Genomic DNA, 19,216 nt, shown 5'->3' on the forward strand with positions numbered 1-19,216 from the left:
GTTTGAGTAAAATGAGTAAGAATGCGTTTGTAATTTCACTCTAGATTCCAAACTCACTCCAAAGTATTGTCTTACAGAACCTTGGGCCCCATTCACAGGGCATAGGGTAAAGGAATGATTCAATAAGGCCTTTCTTATGAAGGAATTATTGTCGCAAAATAAATGAGTTCCTGTAACAGTGGACTTTGTAGTTGTAGAAAATAAAAATAGCTAGTCAGATATGTCTATCAGTAAATTTCAAATTATACGATCACATAATTGCAGTTGATGCAGTGGATATGGTGCAAAAATGCATAAAATATAAACAAAATAAGTTGTTGGCATTGCATTTCAAGCAATCTGATTGACTGTGGTTTTCGAGTGATCTGATAGGGTGACTGGGATTCATGGGTCATTTCAAGTTGAAATGGTTGGCTTCCAGTTCTCCTCGACACCAATAATACTCTTGTTCCTCTTATAGGCATTGGTGTAGTTAGAGCTGGGTATTGGGTTGGTTAAGCCAATTTGACCTGCCAGCAACCTCTCCCAATCAGAGAACTCGTAAACCAGGGATATGATGAACTAATGCATTCGCACAAAACACATGCCATTGTGAGAAACCTGCATGTAAGATATTTTATTTAAAAACACTATAAAAACACTTACACAATACTCATGCTCATATTGCCTTTAGTGCATGATGTGGTCATACAGGTAGAGAAGATAAAAGTTGAAACTATAAGGGGTCTACTCTCCATGTGATTTCATGGCACAACAGAATGTCCAGCTGGTCGGATAGAAAACCTAATAATCCAAGGCAGTTGCACAGAAGCGCTGGAAGTTCCACACTAACGCCTCCCATTGGCTGATCATTATCCAACATCCAAACAAATAGAAGAACATAAATATCAAACCATAGTCCTGAGCTTCTATTAAGATTTACATCTCTCTCTCTCTCTCTCACACTCACACACACACACACACACACACACACACACACACACACACACACACACACACACACACACACACACACACACACACAGGTGTTAAGACCACACAGAAGAGAAAACTATTCACATTTTGACCATGCACTGGGATGGAAAAAAAAGCGGTCAGCAGTTGTGTAGGGGAAATTAAGTGAAGAATTGTGCTGCAGTTTTCTATTGTACTTGGTGTAACATTATTCCTAAGGCCTACGATAAGGGACTGCTCACGTGTGGCACATACCCTATGCCTTTCTGCAGCACAATGCAAAATAAAGGACAGCCAAACAATCAAATACAAACACAAAAATAAACACTATTTACATCTTAAAATATTCAAACAAATCTGGAAGTTCATTAGACAAAATAAAAAAAGAAGGAACAATTACAGTTCATTGTCCACAAGGGATTTGATAGTTGGTGGTGGACGACTTTGTCAAGCGATCCAGGTTCGGTTCGGTCTCTCAGATTAAAAGCCTTTCTCTCTCTCTGGGTGGGTGATGTCCTTTGATCGTGCGCTACACTCCGGTCTTCTCTTTGATCCAGCCTCTGTACTTGGTGACGCGGGTGTAGATGCCTGGCTTGTTTCTCCGAGCGCAGCCGTCTCCCCAACTCACCACCCCGGCCAGGAACATGCGCCCTCCGATGGAGGGGCTGGAGAGTGGCCCGCCGGAATCCCCCTGGGAGGAACACACAGACACAAGACGTGTGTGAGCACTATATATGCTGGCATGTTAAATACCTGATACACATTACATTTACCCTTAGCAGACGCTTTTGTCTAAAGCGACTTACAACCAATGAGATGAAATGATCTGTTTATCTCCTCCCTGACAAAGGAGAAAAGGACAGACAAAGAAAAGAAGGAAGCTGGGTAGTACCTGACAGGCGTCGACGCCCCCAAGCAGGATCCCAGCACACATCATGCGGGAGGTGATCTGATTCGCCATCAGATTGTTACACACAGTCTGGTTGATGATCCGGACCTGGGCCTTCTGGAGCAAGGTGGCCGCCTGGCCTAGGACACACACACACACACACACACACACGTTAATATAGTGCTGCGAAGTTCTGTGAGGAACAATGGTGTCCCGACTATAATTCAGATATAAAACAATAAAGAGTATGGTTGTGGTGGTCAGCATCTCACCTCCCTCCCGGGTGGCGCCCCAGCCTGTGATCCACACCGAGTGGCCGGCGGGGAAGTCGTGCTGCGCCGCGGGCAAGCATATGGGCCGGATGTGGTCGCTGTACGGAACGCTGCTGGACAGCTCCATCAGGGCGATGTCGTTATCGTAGGTGTACTCGTTGTAGTAGGGGTGGGGGATGATCTGCTTCAGGTTACGGCGCACCGCTGTCTTCCCCGTCTGCCGCTGGATGTGCAGGCCCAGGTAGGCCTCCCAGGTCCCAGGCTGGGAGAACCTGAGCACACACACAAACACACCAGAGTGACACCGACGGTAGGTTAGTGGGAGTAAAAGTCTTAAGGAGGCACAAAGCGCATTGAGCCGTCGTAGGTCTATAATGTGTTCAGATCCAGTAGCCTCAGATACAGCAGTCCGACTGCGTTATAGCAGAACTTCTGGGTGTTAATGGCACAGAGCCTTGGCTGGAATCCAGAAATTTAAAAGAGGCAGAGTACCGCCTTGTTTCCTCCCGTTTCTACTGAGGAAGACTCAATTCCACGAGTGGATGAAGTTGATGGAACATCAACTTGCGAACGATTAAAAAAATGAGTGTGAAACATGATAAAACAGTGTGTTTCTTTACCTGGTTTTGCCGTTGTCTTGGACGCAGTGGGCGGCGGTGACCAGCCAGCGCTCGCTGATGATGGAGGCGCCGCAGACGTGGCCGTAATCCTTGCCGTGCAGACTGACCTGCCAGGGGAACTCCCCGGCCAATGCGTCCTGGCCGCCCACGATACGGGACGTTTTGAACAGACTCCGCCCACAATCTGCAGACAAATATACTCCGTCAGCCTCTGGAGCTTTGGGTGGTTTACCCATGATGCATTAGCGATGGTTCAGCTTAGGTATTAGGTTAGAGATTGTTTAGCTTAGGTATTTGGTTAGAGATGGTTAAGTTTTGGTTAGTGGTGGTTCATTTGAGGTATCAGGTTAGAGGTTCATTTCGGTATTAAGTTAGTGGTGGTTAAGTTAAGGTATTAGGTCAGAGGTAGTTTATAGGGTTAGGGCTAGGGTTAAAGTTAGAAGTGGTTAAGTTGAGGTAGAAGGTTAAAGGCGGTAAAGATGAGGTATCAAGTAAGTGTTGGTTAAGTAGTTAAGTATGTAAAATAGTAATATAAGTATTTAAAGGTTGAATTTCCACGCATACCGCAGTTCGCTTCATCAGATTTATCTTCACAGTCATCTTGCCCGTCACATTCGGGGTTGACCTTGCTGATGCAGAGATTGTTTTTGCACTTGTAGGTCGTATCGGTGCAGGTTGTACTCGTAGCTGGGGTCGTGAAAAGAGAGAAAGAAAGATTTCAAGCACTGAATGTGATAAGTCTGAATCGTTTGCCTTGACGTTGTTTAAGCTACATTTGGAAAATGAAAGTGAAAAGTTTAAATATGATTATTCATTGTAATAAAAAAAATATCTTTCAATATTTATTTTAAGCTTTTGAAAAAAAAGAAAAAGCATACATTTGCCACAGTTGAGCTCATCCGATCCGTCGCCACAGTCGTCTCTTCCATCACATTTCTTCTTCTCCAGAACACATTTTTCGTTCTGACAGACAAATTCGCCAGCCTTACACCCTGCACAGAACCAGGAAAGAACAGCATGAGAACTGCACTGTTTAAGTTAATGTCCATATGTCTGTCTGTCTTGACTACGTGTGTCTGCGTGTGTGTGTGTGTGTGTGTAGCTGTGTGTGTTTGTGCGCATTTGAGTGAATATGTTTGTGTGCATGCGTCTGTGTGCATGTATGCTCACCACAGCCGAGTTCATCAGTGTTGTCTCCACAGTCATCGACCCCGTCACACTGCCAGAACTTGGGCTGGCACAAGCCGTTCTTGCACTTCAGCTGCTGCGTAACATTGCACACTGCAGGAGGGGGGGCAAAGGTTAAGCGGGCAGCATACTTTCAAAGAAGTCAATTTTTTTCTTTCAGGTGAACCGGTTTTATACTTAATACAGTTTTGAGTTGTTCCATTAATTAGGTTGAGCGCCGTCTCCATGGAGACAGGAAATCAGAATTCGGAATGCAGATATTAAAAAAAATGTTTTGCTTAGTTTACCATTCTATTCCATGCTAACCATACCAGCTAAGCTATGCTTCTTAAGGTGCACATGCTCATCCCCCAGCATGTATTACTTCCGGCCTTTATTTCAGTTGTAGTGGTAGTAGTTAAATGGTTGGTGATATGTTCCTCCAAGACCCCATGAATCTATAACCACAAGCCACTTAAAAGGCTCTTTTATTCTTTCATGGGCGGGGCCAGGTTGTTTCGTCACTCTTGATTGGACAGTGTGCTTACCGCAGTTGAGCTCATCTGTCATGTCTCCACAGTCGTTCCAGCCATCACATTTGAGGTTGAGGTCGATGCACACCTGGTTCTGACACAGCAACTGCTTGGGACAAGCTGAGGATCCGAGGAGACACAGTCGTCAGAAACGCAGTATACCAAGTACGCTCAATCTACGGTCAGATACAAGTTTATATTACTGCACCCCGACAACAGGGTTCGGAGTAACCTGCAAAACCAAAAGAGGAAGAAACTCCTTGTTTCTACTGAGGAAGACTCACTTCCCCGAGTGGAAAGAGAAAAGAAAAAAGAGAAGTTTCTAAGCTTTAGGGATGCTGAAACATATTACTTCCTGTGTGAATCTTCAATTGACATTCTTCCACTTAACTTTTGAGTCATAAGTCAACATCCAAAACTGGATGTGGACATGTTTTAATAATACGGGATGAATGTGATTTTTGTGAATAGGATTTCCGTGAGGTGTATCAATTGTGGTACCTGGTGATGTAGTATCCTCCACGAGGTGTGTCTCTCTATACGTGAACTTATGTCAGAGAACCAAGAAGAGCCTAGCAACCTTAACTTTGCCCCACAAGTGTTTTTAAACTTCAACATTTAACCTTCAAGATGGCGGCAAACATGTATGCGCGTCTTGTACTGAGCTACTCTTCAGCGTCAGGACCACCACATTTCCCAGAGTTCTCAGACTTACGGTCCAGCGAGTTGATGGCCTTGTAGGTGACGTTGAAACCTCGGTCCACGTACGAGTGGTCCGAGGAGAAGGTGACCTTGACCTCGTTGTTCTTCACCGTCTCCACCATCTGCCCCATCTTCTCCCCGCACAGCCTGGTGTGGACAGACACATGAAGTAAACAAACTAACACAACAGAGACGTTAGAAGCGACCCAGGTTCGACCTCGAACGGCAGTCCTATTCCACAAGTAATTCCCATCCTCGTTCGGATAACTTTCCTGCCCGTACATAAAAAAACACACATCTCAGAAAACCCAATTAAAAATACATATGGTGGGCATTGAGGAGGACTATGCTGGAGCTCACTGGAAAACTAACACTAACACAAACACAAACACACACACATGCACACACGCTGACACCTACTTCTTGGAGTTCACCCCCACGTAGTCCTTGTTGCACCCTTTGCTGTTCTCCTGGCCCGGCTCATTCAGGAAGAACTGAGTGAATGTCAGCGAGATCCACTTCTCAGAAGGCACCTGGAGGGAGGGGAAGGATCACATTCATCAGCTGTAGATTAAGTCTCCATGAATTGATAAAGGTTTCTTTCATCTTATTTTATATTCCTTGACCCTTGCCAAACTCGCTTTTGGATTAAAGCTTCAAGGTAAATGTGAAACGGGTTAGCAAGGGTTGACCGGCAACTCACCCTGATAGTCCACTCGCAGACAGTGTTGGGCGGGTAGTAGTTGGGGAAGTTGGGCGACGTGAACGATCCTTGTGCAGCGCTAAGTGTCCCGCCACACTTCATCCCTAGACAAAAAAATAAAACAAGGTCACAGGAAGTAGCAGCGCTAGTAAATGATAAATGGAATGCATTTATATAGAGCTTTTTTCTAACCAGCGGTCACCCAAAGCGCTTTACAATATTGCCTTACATTCACTCATTCATGCACACATTCACACCCTGACGGCGGTGTCAGCCATGCAAGGCGACAGCCAGCTCGTCGGGAGCAGTAAGTGTTAGGTGCCTTGCTCAGGGACACCTCGACACTCTAGCTAGGAGGAGCCGGGGATCAAACTAGCAACCTTGCGGTTACCAGTCAAGCCGCTCTCTCTCCTGAGCTACTGCCGCCCTACACCTAGTAGCTCACAGTATCAGAGGTGGTGGATGTGTGTGTGAGCGTGTGTAAAGTGTGTACCTGGTCCGTCCTTCAGGACCTGGGACACGTGGGCTCGGATGCCGGGGTAGTTCCCCTTGTCGTCGGTCACCAGGGTTACCAGCATGACGTTACGAGAGGACAGGAAGGTGAGCGGGTCACTCGGTGAGTAGTATCCACAGATCCTGCCGGGTTGGAAACACACAAGCAATCTCCGTTAAAGATGAAGGTCACATATATAATAAGCTTTTATTAACAGATCAACTCTATTAATCCCAGACTTAAAATTTGACCCAGCAGTAGAATCACAAGAATTATTTTTGTAAAAGCTAAGGAACGTAAAATACGAAATATTAAAAGAACTACAAAAATAAAAACAACAAATTTGCGTAGTAAAAATGAAATGAGTTAATGCTGAATGTAAACTGAAACCAAAGTAGGTAAACATTGTGCCATGCGTATTGCACCTTTCAAAACTACATTTAAACTCAAAGTTCTTAATAGAGGAACAACTAAAGTAATAATGGACATCTTGCCAATAGAGGGCGATAGAGACAACATGAACTCTACTACACTGTGATCTCAAGTGAGGTGGCCATAACCCACCTCACAGGTGGTGGTAGAGAGTAGGCCTAATGATGACGCTTTTTTTTAGCATTCTGATCATTGAATCATACTTCTCAACACTGAGGAACACTGCCACATTTTGGCAACAACATCTAATAAATAACTTTCAATTATTGAAACACAAAAATAAATAAAGGTTGTATGGCTCTATTCTACTCTGAAATTGGATAGTATTCTAAAAAGTGTATCTTTCTCTCCCAATATAGAACTATTTCATACAGCGTGGGTATTGCAGCTAAATAATAAGTAAGAGAGGAGCTGTGTTAGGGCATATTCCCTTGTATTTGGAGTCCTTCCTAGCCCCTAGGCCTACAGGTCGGGGAGGGGGGGATCTAAAATGTGGCTTGTGAACCTCTTCCAGACCGTAATATAATGGACTCGACCACCCGATTGGGCCTGGGTCCACTCACTCTTCCATGGCCCGGCTCTCGATGGCCACCAGGGAGTCGTAGATCTTGATGAAGTCTTTCTTGCAGGTCTTGTCGGGTTCTTCGCCCTCCAGGTTGAAGGTGTCAAAGTCCAGCTTGAGCACGTGGCCGTAGTCGGCCCGCAGCTCCCACTGGACTATGGTGTTGGGTGGGTAGGGGGAGTCGGGGAAGCCCGGCGACTCGATGGTCCCGATGCGGTTGTTCTTGGCGTGCTGGGCGTACTGGACGTGCCCTGCGGGAGAGCGGCCACATGCAGAAGGACGTTAGCGCTTTGCCTTGGCCCATCATCATGGTCACAACGCCGCCTGGCATGTGATCTAACAGTTAACTCAATGTGTACTGAGGGTAGAGGCCGGTTGTTCGACTCCAAGCTCTCAAAACAAATAAGACACACTAAATGCTGAAAGGGACTTGAGTCAGGTCAAGTCAGGGAGCACTAGAGAGCAGGTAGTGACTCGACATCTCGACAGGATAAAACCTGTTTAGAAAGCAGATTACTCACTATTGAAAGTCGACTTCAAAAAGCGTCGGTCCATTGCTATGAGAATGATTACAAACAAACAAAAACAAAATAGTGTAAACAAAACAGTACAAACATGTCATAGTATCTCATGAGCAGACTTCAAATAAATGGTCAAACATTAAAATAAAGACGAAAGAGACACCTGAAGACACAACATCGTCGAAGACCAGAGCGTTCCCTGAGTGTTTCATAGCTCGCTGTTCCTTCTTCACCAGTATGTCCATGTTGGCAATGGCCTGGTTCACGGATGATGCCTGGCCCATGGGCACGTTGAACTCAGACATGTAGTAGGCGATGATGCCTTCACTGGAGGGAGGGAATGTGTTGTGATACGACACAGGTGGAGAGTGCGTGACAAAAACACAACTATAGATATCTAATGAGCATCACAGACACAACCACAATTAGCTAGCTTTTGACCACAACTATGTGGTGGCTACACTAAAAACATCACACCTTGTCGTAACAGAGCAGCCCTGTAAGATCAAGTGGGTCTCATGTCTTACCTGAAGGCCTCAACGGTGGAGCCTACGTAGTACTTGGACAGCTGAGGTTGCCTTAGGTATATGGTCTTTAGCTGGAACAAACAGAAACACATCAGGGATGTTCTGTTGTGATGCTGAGGACAAGGCTTGATGATACGGTTACTGTATGAGTATAGTAATTTACCAAACACTTTTATCAAAGGCGACTCAATGAATTCAGATACTGGTCATTAATGAGCAGCTGGGGCTTAGGGGCATGTAAGCTCACATACAACGATACACCTCATAAAAGAGTAGATGGGGCTTAGAGGCAACTTGCTTATAAATGCTTCCAGGTAGACTTTGGACATTGGGGATCGCACCCCAAACTTAAACATCACATTTAAGACTATGGATGCATGGCTGGACATCTGGACATCGTGTTAAAAACTATGGATATACATTTTATCAACACTGTGGAGGTGTGGACATCATATTTAACACTATCTTGGTCTGGCTGGGATCTGGGCATCATATTAAACAAGATGGTCTTGAGATCGTGTTTAACACTGATGGTCTGGACATCATGTTTAACACTCTGCTGGTCTGGAAATCATAATAAACACTGATGGTCTGGACATCATGTTTAACACTCTGAAAGGGCTGGACATCATAATAAACACTGATGGTCTGGACATCATGTTTAACACTCTGAAGGGCCGGACATCATAATAAACACTGATGGTCTGGACATCATGTTTAACACTCTGAAGGTCTGGATATCATGTTCAACACTCCTTCATACTCCTTCCTACTAAACATGGTCATCTGGAGAGCATATTAAACTATGATATCTGGCTGTAGTCTAGACATCGTATTAGACATGGGGGTCTGGAGATCATGTTCAACACTACGGAGTTGGCTGGTCCTACCTGCTCTGTCACCTGCTTGGCCAGGGACTTGAACTCGCTGCTGTTGGAGTTCTCGTACTTGTCCTCAAACACCTGGTTGGTGATGCGCATGGTCCCGGTGTACATCCTCTTCTCACGCCGGTCCTGACGGACTGCAGGCCAGCAGACACATGGGGTTAGATAGGAGGGGAACGTTGTTGTGAAGTAACATGCCAGCATTCACACTAGCGTAAGCGTCACATATACGTGGTTTGTTCTCGTGCTGGGCTCAGATGTTCTTCCTCGGTGCGAGAAAAGGGCAACACAGAGATGGGGACTGCTCTAAACTCACCATAACCGCTCATTCATTCTATATACACCAATAATGGGTCCCATTCACTTGAATTATTCATCCGATAATAAAGACCATCCATCCTTCCCGTTCCCTTGACCATTTAGTGGGATGCCATTATTCAAAGCAACGTACAGGGAATTATATTGTGGACACGTCGGTATTGGGCAGGTAGTTGTTATGGCATCTTGCTGAGGGAGGCCAGGTCGATTAGGGGCTTGACCTGGGACCTTTCAACTGGGAGTGGGCTGTTGGGAGTGAGACCCGTTACTTACAGTGGAAGTGCCAGACCAGCAGGCCGGTCATGAGCGCGAGGACGGCGGCGAACACGACGACGCCGACCACGGCCCCGATGCGTCCGGGACCCTTCTTTTTCTCCAGTTGCTTGTTGTCCGACGCTGGCAGGAACTGCACCGACGTGTCCCAGTCTTTGTCCTGAAGGGGGAGGATAAAGAAGAGGCGGACAACGTGAGCTACAACGAGAACTGCGTTGCCCTTCAGCGGTATGGCTGACCAGTTGAACCTAATAGGCATCTGCGCGTAATATCGTGGTCACAATGAACGTATGTGTGCATCGCGCCACACCGAGTAGGGAGTACTAAATAGTTCACTTCTTTTGGTTTAAAAATGTTGTCCACAAATGTCTACATCTTATTAGTCAGCATCTCCTGCAAACCCATATAGACATGACGCAACCCCAAGTGGAGTCCCGACCCAGAGGTGTGGGATTGGGAATGCGGCCCTATGCTGTCGGTCAGGTGTTGTGTTATTATTTATTGTACAACAACCTAACTTTTAGGAACAACGACAGGCACAGGACACCACTGAAGCGTGTTTGTGCCTGCGCCATTCAGGAATGTGGTAGCAATTCTCAGAGAATTCTGCTATACCCTCAGAAGGAATATATTACTTATCTTGCCTCATATGCTAAATGAATGGATAAGCGTGAGAAACCACTGAGAGTCTTAGTGAGTATCCTGAAGATATCTAATGGTTAGGAAATGGTGTGAAAATTCTGTTGCTAAATGCCCTAAGTGTAAAGGTTAAATAACAACTTTGGCTTGGAGCTTATGGGAGGAATCACAGAGTGATAGAGTACAAACCTCTTTGCCGAAGCTGGAAAAGTAGGTGCTCTGCAGAGCAGCTCGGATTTGTATTACTTTCCTCAAGATCTAAATGAAAGTCTTACACTTTATTCTGTGTTTTCCTGATCTCTTTCCCTGTAAGAGTTTAAGTGTTTTAAGTACTTTCCACGACACAATCTAAACAAACATGGCCAACGCTAGAAGAATTAAGACGCTTTCCTTTTCATACTAAAGTCATGCATGCTTTGTTCTCCTGTTGTTTCAGGGTTTGTGTCACAATCGTATTAAGACGGCAGTAATCAGCTTGTGCTCGAGTGTGTGTTTGTGTTCTTGTGTGCGTGTACGTGTGCGTGTGTGAAGTTGGAGCAGCCACTTCTATGGTTGGAAGCGGGGTGTGGGTTGCGGTGGTGGTGTGAATACAGGAGGGTTGAATACTTTGTGTGTACAATCCCGTCAAACCTGTTGGATTGGCAGGCGGTGGCTATACTGGAGTCATAACAAGTTTCTGCTCCACTCAAATTTCAATTTTACAACACACACATGCGCGTGTGTGTTGTTTCATTTTAAACGTCTCTAGCAACAGTCAATAAAAACAGGAATTATTGCTGTAATGCTATGCCTGTCCTACAAAATACCATTGAACAAATAGATGCAGACAGACAGACACGCCCACACACACACAGGATAACTGCTTGTATAACAGGAGACCGGCTCTAAACATGTACCAATTCACATGCACTTTTTCTTAGGTCATCCTGGAGACAGCGAAGCCCAGGGAGCTAGTTAGCTGTAGAATGGTTGGAATAAATGTCAGAATCCGGAAATTAATGATGTCATGAATGTCAAGAATTCAAGTCAGAGCATGCTGGATGAATTACAAAAAACTGTCTACAGCTGATCCAGATGTTTTCCCACACATGTTAACCCAGGGGAATACAGAGTGGATGTCCCTTTTAGATACACGAGGATACATTGAGCTAATTCCAACCATACTACACCCATATATGCAATAAACTTGCCACCCTTAGAATATCAAATAAGTATTTGCAAGTACTGCCCTACAACTAATTTTCCCTTTGAGGGCTTTATTAATAGAGAGTGAAAACAAAAGGGGTGTCAAATGGTATGCTATTTTCACGACTAGACAAGGAGGGCGTTGAGTTAACACAAGGGGATCGTCTTCATTGGGGTGAGAGAACCTGACATGTCACAACAAGGCCGTCAAAGCTCTGAGTGACGGGCAAGCTGCCCTACATGATCAGAACTAAAGCATTCACTTCACGTGAGTTCAAATGCTAGTTCATTTCGCTGTCTTCCGGAAAATAAGAGTTACTCCAGAGGCCTTAATGATCCTACTTCAATACTCTTTGGAATAGTGACAGTCACGGACTTGAATACACTAGTTAAGTAGTTGTTAATATCATTATTCTGACTTTTTCCCCAATGTTTGGCTTCCAGCAACCATACTGCTCAATGAAGGCTCCAGGATCTTGTTATCTGGGCAGCAGGAAGTGGCACTGGGGACATTCATACAGGACATGAGCCAGGGCAAGGTCTTGAGTGTGGTAGGATCATCATGGGTGTGTTATACTGGTAAGAGGTGCTGGAGGTGTTTATTTGAGGAACCGACCCAGCTTTGCGCAATAGAACTCGAGATCAACTGCCATTACACACACACACCCCCACCCCCACCTACGTAGTAGTAGTAGTAGTAGTAGTACTACCTGTGTTTCTCAATAATAGTATGTTAATAAATCTATTTGCCTGAACAAGTTATGTGTCATATGTTTCAAATAATATTTATTTCCCAAGCAGTTTTAAGAAGCTTGAAACTTGACTAGGTCAAAAACTGCTAACCATTGCGGTCATCAATAATTGCAGACGTAGGCCTACAGTGGCATTTATATACAGCCATCCATCTAGTTTGGAGAAGCCTAACATTAGAACGGTCTGCCCCCGCTAAAGTCTGTTTATGCACAATAACAAGGAGAGAACACGTTCTTAGGACGTGCCTATGTTCAATACTGTGAAAAAAATAGTTGCTCTACAAGTCTCCTACCGGCTTGGGGGTATATCTCATCCCGCTGTCCATGTAGTCCATGTTGTGTCCCCTAGAGTCCAACAGCTATAGGCCAACACCTGTATGCCAACACCTGTTTGGCTTCAAAACAGGCTGGAGTACACCCTACTATTCCTCTCCTTCTCGGTTCTGTTTGACTTTTGGGTTTCTTCGAAAGTCGTCCGGCAGGCCTTACGACGCCGATCTCCTCCTGACGTTTGAGGTAATTGGAGATCGCAACACAAAGTCAACACGGATTTGGAGGTCACAGTAAACACCTGTACCCCTATTTACCTAAAGTAATAATTTAAAAAAAATGCAGAAATCGAGCAATCCGTGTTTTCTATCCTGGATATTCCCGAAAGTCACCCGGACAGGGGAAAGTCGCCTACTCGAGTTGGTCAAACAAAATGTTTTCCGGGAGCGCAGGTTTCTGTGGGCGTGGTCAGAACGCCGAAACCTTCATGACGTCAGGTTACCTGCGACAGGTGAGTTCATCGATCAGGTTTTTGAATGAAAATACATAGATGGGCTATATCGAAATCCCTCGTCATTAAGTTAAAGCTTAACAAGAAATTGGTTTGAATTGTGTCCAATAAATATTGGATTAAACTTTGGTGGTGATACAGACTACATAATAAAGAATAGGAATTTATGATGTAGGCCTATTTAGTAGGCTATATATTTTTACTTGTTGATACATGTAGCGTAGGTTTACATGCCTCCATCCAGTTTTTGGTATCAATAAAACCTAGCGCATTGTGCAGAAAAGCGCCATAAAATGACTCATGTTTTGACTCAGATCAATTAGACGAGTCATGGGTTTCTGTTTTCTGTTTTGACCCGGCTGAGGGGAACCCCGCCCGCATGAAGTAGCGTTAAAGGTAAATACTCATTTTATGGTTTCAAACAGTAGTCCGCCAGTTACAAATAGTAAATAGTCGGTGTATCCCCCCCCCCAGTGGGTCATGTTTGTGACGTTGTAATCTCAGCATCTCCTAAGACATAATACTGTTTTAAGTGGTTAAAGAAACGACAGACTCGTCCATATGGAAGTGGTGAGTTTATTAATGTGTTTCCCCCCCCCCCCCCCCGTAATCATAAATCGGTTTCAACAAGTGTCATTTCCATCACTAATATGCATATAATATTAATAGCCACCCACCCCCCTCCCCCCAATCATCTACCCAGAATCAAGCTGCAGGAACTGGCTGGAACCGTCGGCTGCATAGTGAGACAGTCACATACAGAGACACTGTCACAGGAAGAGAAGAAAATAGAAAACGAGAAAACAAACAAACTTAAAAATAGATTTCATATATCATTTCATATAAGAACAATGCACATCACAGGTTTTCCTCTGGAAAAGTCAGGATTGCCACATCAACTATACAGGCATACAAAGATAATACTAAGAGAGAAATATCAAGAAACAAACAACCCTACTTATTATTCTCGGATTCTGCTAGTGTTTGTTTGTGCCGTTTTTAAATCACTTTATCGTTCAGAAACCAGCCGTCCAAGCTATGTCTGTCTATCTGTCTGTCTAGTCCTCCAGCTCACATCACCTATCCCACAATGCACTGAGTTCCCCACTGTTCTGTGCTTCATGAACAGCAAAGCATACCGGCCCGTTTGTTATCATATTTTTTTGGATCAGACTGTGTAACCTGTCTGTGCAAGAGCACATCTGGCTTTTTTTTGTGGATGTTTGTGGCCTACGTTCTGGTGCCAACACATAGGGCGTTCAGCATTACAGCCATGTTTAAATTCCCCTGTTAGGGGATCTGTTAGGACATGAAAAATGTAGGGATTAACTACCGAATGTATCGTACTGGATGTTCATCCAGTATGGCCATGGCTGGGTGGGAGGGTAGGGGTGATAGGTCATGTATGTGAGCTGGGGGAGAATCTCTGCACACGCATCTCCAACCGCCATTTCCCCAAACACGTGCCCTCCATTTTCCAGTCGACCATTGCTCTGCTCTTTTCTCGTTGAAAAAGTTGTGGAATAAAACATTTATTCTTTTATATATCTATATATCGATCTATATATCTATATATCTATATATATATATATCTATATATATATATATATAGATATATATATGAATTTAATCCATATCTGTATATTTTGTTATCATAACAAAGAACGAAAGAGAAAATAATGGATTTATGATTCTGTGTTCATCATATTGTGGTTCAACTGTTGGTTGACTGTACATTTGAATTGGTACAAAGCACCTTCATATACAAGCACTCCAATTCAGGACGAAAACAAGAAGAGAAAAGAGCGAGTGGTTTTGACAATCCCCATCAGGAACCGGACAACCAAGTGTACTGCTGTCTGCTACTAGCGCGGCCGATTGGGTCAGCCTCTCAAACACACATTTTTTTTACTTTAAAATTTTCTTTTACACTTTTCAAATACAAACAAAAAGCACAGGAAGAAATGTTATACATCTTGATCTTGGTAATTACAGAGAGTTCCAGAATAACGTCTTCCAGAATGCAAAAGAAAAAGGTAGATACATCACTTGTGCTCTGTATTATTTTTTTCTTTTCAAAAGGAAAAATGATTTAAGAGAGAGCTCTATTGTACAGTAGCAGTAGTAGAAGTATTAGCGTTATTCAAGGATTTAATTTCGAACAAATCGGTAAATGAATAGTGGATGTATGCAAATGAGTTTCGACAATAGCGTTATGTTATTGGTCAGTAGTATGCTCCGCCTCCACGCTGCCCCCCCGCCCGGTGGTGGCCTCTAGTTAGATCTGCATCTGCTCCAGGTATTTGTAGGTGGGGTTCTCGTAGCCATGGTTCTGCATCTTGCTGAGGTGGCGCTCTTCGGGGGTCAACATTGGGTCAACCTGTCACAGGGATGGTAGGGGGGGACCATGGTTAGAGAAACACTTCAACCCTAATGTGATGTTACACAGTTGATTTTTTTACCTCAAACTTTTCACCTGAATGTGATTATTTACAGTTTATTCAGATACAGAGGTGCGTTCAAAGCCGCAAACATAGGTGAACGCTCGCGAACGATTTGAAACATGTTCTGTTAAGCGTGCCGATGTCTTCAAACGTTCACGAACATAGGCAAACTGTCAGAGAGGTAGTTCTCCGCAAGCAGACATGGATCAAGGACTGCAAGAGATGTGCTCCCAGATGGAGATTAACATTAATTCCTTCCCTACACATAAAGCAATAGATAAATCGTTTCATATAGCCTATCTACACCCTTACTTCAACTTATGTCTTGTGCATCCTAAAATGTGATCTGAACGTGAAATCGAAGTAAGCGGGCACAACTTCGGTGACGTAGCCCTCTATTCTTGAATCGTCCGAATTCCTTGTCTGCTGTATATTTTCTACGAGATCGACAACTTCTAGACCGTCTTCTGTAAACTCGTCAATTATCATGGAGGCTGCAGCTAATACAATGGCCTTTCTTGTCGCCATTTGTTTGTTTGAAGTTTGTTTACAGTTTAAAACGAACGTTTAGAACATTGTCTAAAAATCTTTCAAATTTTATTGTTTAAAGTCAACGCGCTCGCTGCTAACGTTCGCCTATGTTCGCCGATTCTTAACGCACCTCAGGTGATTAAAGATTAGGTATAGGGTTATCCATCTTGCCCTAGCACCTCGGGCATTTGGAATGCCAGTACTTTTGTCCACGAGTGCAATACCCTAACAACCAGCCTATCCTTAGTCTCTCGGAGAAGGAATCCCTCTTCTGTGCATCTCAAGCTGGTTCCTTGCCCTTGAGAGGGGCTCAGGGTTCTGGGGGTTGTCTCTTTTTGTTCCAATGTGGCCCGTGAAACCATTTGAAACCCTTACTGTGATTGTGTTTTACCAAGAACATTTATTATTATAACTACACATTCCTTCCACTAGGGGCGCCACCACTTGTGTATTATATTCCACTCCACTCCGAGTCGAGATGAACTCGATCCTACCTCCACGATGCCATGGCTGATGGTTCCATAGTGCCTCTTCCTCAGCAGCATCAGGCTGATCACAATCACCGTTGCTATGGCTACGGCGATCACAAGCAGGCCAATCAGAGCGCTGCTACCGAAGCTGAAGTCTTCTCCTAGAGGCCGGTAGGATTCCTAATGGGGAGAGTGAGTGCAGTGAGAGAGAGAGAGAGAGAGAGAGAGAGAGAGAGAGAGAGAGAGACTTTCAGGGAGGAGATGACAGCACTGATACCTTATTTAAACTCTTAGTGAAGTTGTTCCCAACCTTTTTTGGCCCTTGACCCCTTTTTGCAATTGCAATCCCAATATGCATCACATTTATGATTAGTCGTAGTTTGCTTGTGGCTATTAATCAAATTCCGTTCATATATATATATATACATCAATATACATACATAGTATATATATATAGATATACACACAAACACAGGTTCAAACTTTTAACTCTTTCTTGAAAAAAAAGAAAATGCACCATCAAATGTGCATCAAATATCTCACATTTGATGGTGCATTTTCTATAGCCCTGTTTCCCTATAAGCCGGCAAACACAAATGGGGGCGGACCCCAAGGTTGGGAAACACTGTCTTAAAGCAAACCACAAGAATGACATCAGTCCTTGAGGACATCACTTGGCACCGTTTCGAGCCAATCAGAATCTCCCATCTTAAAATAGCCTGTGTTACACCAGGGTGGATAGCATCCCTGGTTGGGGTTAGGGTTAGGGTTATTTGATATTCTTATTTCGACAGTCGAGCTTGTTTATGCTTAGCAATTTTTAATAAATACTACAAACTTGTGTAAGCGGACAATTAGATATCATAAATCCTTGTTAAAGTCTGCCAGGCGACTCGGGGCTGCAGGGTGAAATGAGAGACAGGGCAGTGTAGGCTGAGCAGGCTGGGTTAGAGCCGCTGGGCCGTCCCCGTATCTCAGTCACCTGGCAGACCGTCTCAGTCTCGGTTAAATTGGAATTTTGTGCCAAATGGCTCGTGTAATATAAATCCGGGTTGAGGATTACAAGGTTGCAGGAGCAGAGTTCTGAAGCCGTGTGTCGCACACAATTTCTTTTTCGTTTTGATGATTTCCAAAAAATGGTTATTCTCGTTTTTATTACTGGTCTGCACTGTTGAAGAAGCCTGCGGTTCAAGCATTTCATCGCCGTTAGTGACTTGGTGCTCAATGCTTTATCAATGTGCACGTGACCTTGAGGCTAGACATTAATAGCTCACTGGAATTTGTGTCGTTACTTAGGGCAACAACAACTTACTTACTTATGCAAATAGTTGATCCATTAAACTACAGGTTTTATATAAATATGTTTCAGGGTGAAACAAGTGAAGAGGGGAACGTTGCTTTAGTGCAGTTATAGTTAAGAGGATGTTCTACATCCGGGAGCCAGTCTCTCAAGACAAACAACCACAGACGGTCATCATCTTTAATCGATGTCCCCCTGCCACATGAGACATCCGCAACACATGCAGGCCTAGGAACATCTGGCTTGTTTTGTATTTATCTACTGAGCTCATTCACACACCGAGCGGCGGGTCTATGTGGATGAGCGTCCCTTGCATGGGGCTGGGGTTCTCATGTGTGCATTGAGAAAAGAATCACACACAACACATCATGCACCCATGCACAAACCACTAAGATACAAAAAACAAAAACAACAAAAAAAGGGTGGGGTTTCTGGGGCTCTAGGTGGGGGGAGGCAGGAAGGGATTGGTGTACTTTTACTAGTTTGGTTTTCGTCACATTTACACCCTCCCCTCCCCTCCCCTCCCCTCCCTTTCCCGCCAAAGGGCTGATGGCTGCAGTTCCCCTGTGCGCCAGCAGATGGGGCTGCTGTACTCACCAGCTCATCGTCATGCATAACGCGGACTCTCTCTTTAGTGTAAATCACTTCCTTAACATCCAGAGACTCATCAATCACCTGTCAACAGAGACAGGGAGCCCAGGTTACACTCAATGTGTGTGTATGTGTGTGTGCGTGTGTGTGTGTGTGTGTGTGTGTGTGTGTGTGTGTGTGTGTGTGTGTGTGTGTGTGTGTGTGTGTGTGTGTGTGTGTACATGTGTTTAGGGATTCGGGAGCTAGTATAGTGTACCCTCTTCCCCTTACCGCAATCTGATTGGCTCTACTGGGTACCTCCATTTATATTTCATTGGCTCTGTGTCTGTGTCAGTCTTCGTATAACAAAAGAAACATTGTTTTTCCAAACAGAGGCGTCATTGTTGAAGAGCAGATTATTATAAAAAAAATAATTATTCTGTCATTTTTATCATCATTTCCTTTCAATTCTTTATGAATAAACATAAAAGACATCGTGCACTTACACTAAAATAGTTGGCTATGTTCGTTCACTTAAAATAGTTAAAAGATGTTTAGTTACTGCATTCTCAGAAACTACCTTGGAGGTCCCTGTGTGTGTGTGTGTGTGTGTGTGTGTGTGTGTGTGTGTGTGATTAACGGTACAGCTGTAGTAGTGTGTGTCGGTACATGAGAGACAGATAGAAAGCGAAAG

General features: G+C 44.2%; 2 protein-coding genes across 2 annotated transcripts in view; both read right to left on the reverse strand.

Annotated features, from left to right (window-relative positions):
• Window positions 1–589: 589 nt before the first annotated feature.
• Window positions 590–13,131, reverse strand: st14a (ST14 transmembrane serine protease matriptase a). The gene is made up of 19 exons (XM_079731613.1): window positions 12,720–13,131; window positions 9,851–10,010; window positions 9,266–9,396; window positions 8,376–8,446; window positions 8,012–8,175; window positions 7,849–7,884; window positions 7,329–7,578; window positions 6,334–6,476; window positions 5,841–5,944; window positions 5,558–5,670; window positions 5,151–5,284; window positions 4,451–4,555; window positions 3,906–4,016; window positions 3,614–3,727; window positions 3,300–3,422; window positions 2,736–2,919; window positions 2,116–2,387; window positions 1,847–1,983; window positions 590–1,645 (listed from the first exon to the last, which is right to left on the reverse strand). Exons 1-19 carry the CDS (start codon window positions 12,759–12,761, stop codon window positions 1,484–1,486), a joined length of 2,556 nt encoding a protein of 851 aa, XP_079587739.1. The 5' UTR covers window positions 12,762–13,131; the 3' UTR covers window positions 590–1,483.
• Window positions 13,132–13,898: 767 nt separating this feature from the next.
• The window catches only part of aplp2 (amyloid beta (A4) precursor-like protein 2), a 60,256-nt gene continuing 54,938 nt past the window's right edge, over window positions 13,899–19,216 (reverse strand). The window contains exons 15-17 of the mRNA XM_079732010.1: window positions 18,550–18,627; window positions 16,677–16,832; window positions 13,899–15,587 (exon numbers count right to left, since the gene is read on the reverse strand). Of these exons, the coding sequence (XP_079588136.1) occupies window positions 15,486–15,587; window positions 16,677–16,832; window positions 18,550–18,627 (336 nt within the window). The 3' untranslated portion in view covers window positions 13,899–15,485. The remainder of the gene's footprint in view (window positions 15,588–16,676; window positions 16,833–18,549; window positions 18,628–19,216) is intronic.

The sequence above is a fragment of the Pollachius pollachius genome, assembly GCF_949987615.1.
Source record: "Pollachius pollachius genome assembly, chromosome: 3".
Lineage (NCBI taxonomy): Eukaryota > Metazoa > Chordata > Actinopteri > Gadiformes > Gadidae > Pollachius > Pollachius pollachius.

Coding starts and splice junctions, on each gene's coding strand:
- st14a (XM_079731613.1), bottom strand. CDS start 12,761: ATGGACTACATGGACAGCGGGATGAGATATACCCCCAAGCCG. Junction 4,556..5,150: donor GGCCATCAACTCGCTGGACC/GTAAGTCTGAGA, acceptor TCGGATCCTCAG/CTTGTCCCAAGCAGTTGCTG. Junction 1,646..1,846: donor GGGGCGTCGACGCCTGTCAG/GTACTACCCAGC, acceptor TGTTCCTCCCAG/GGGGATTCCGGCGGGCCACT.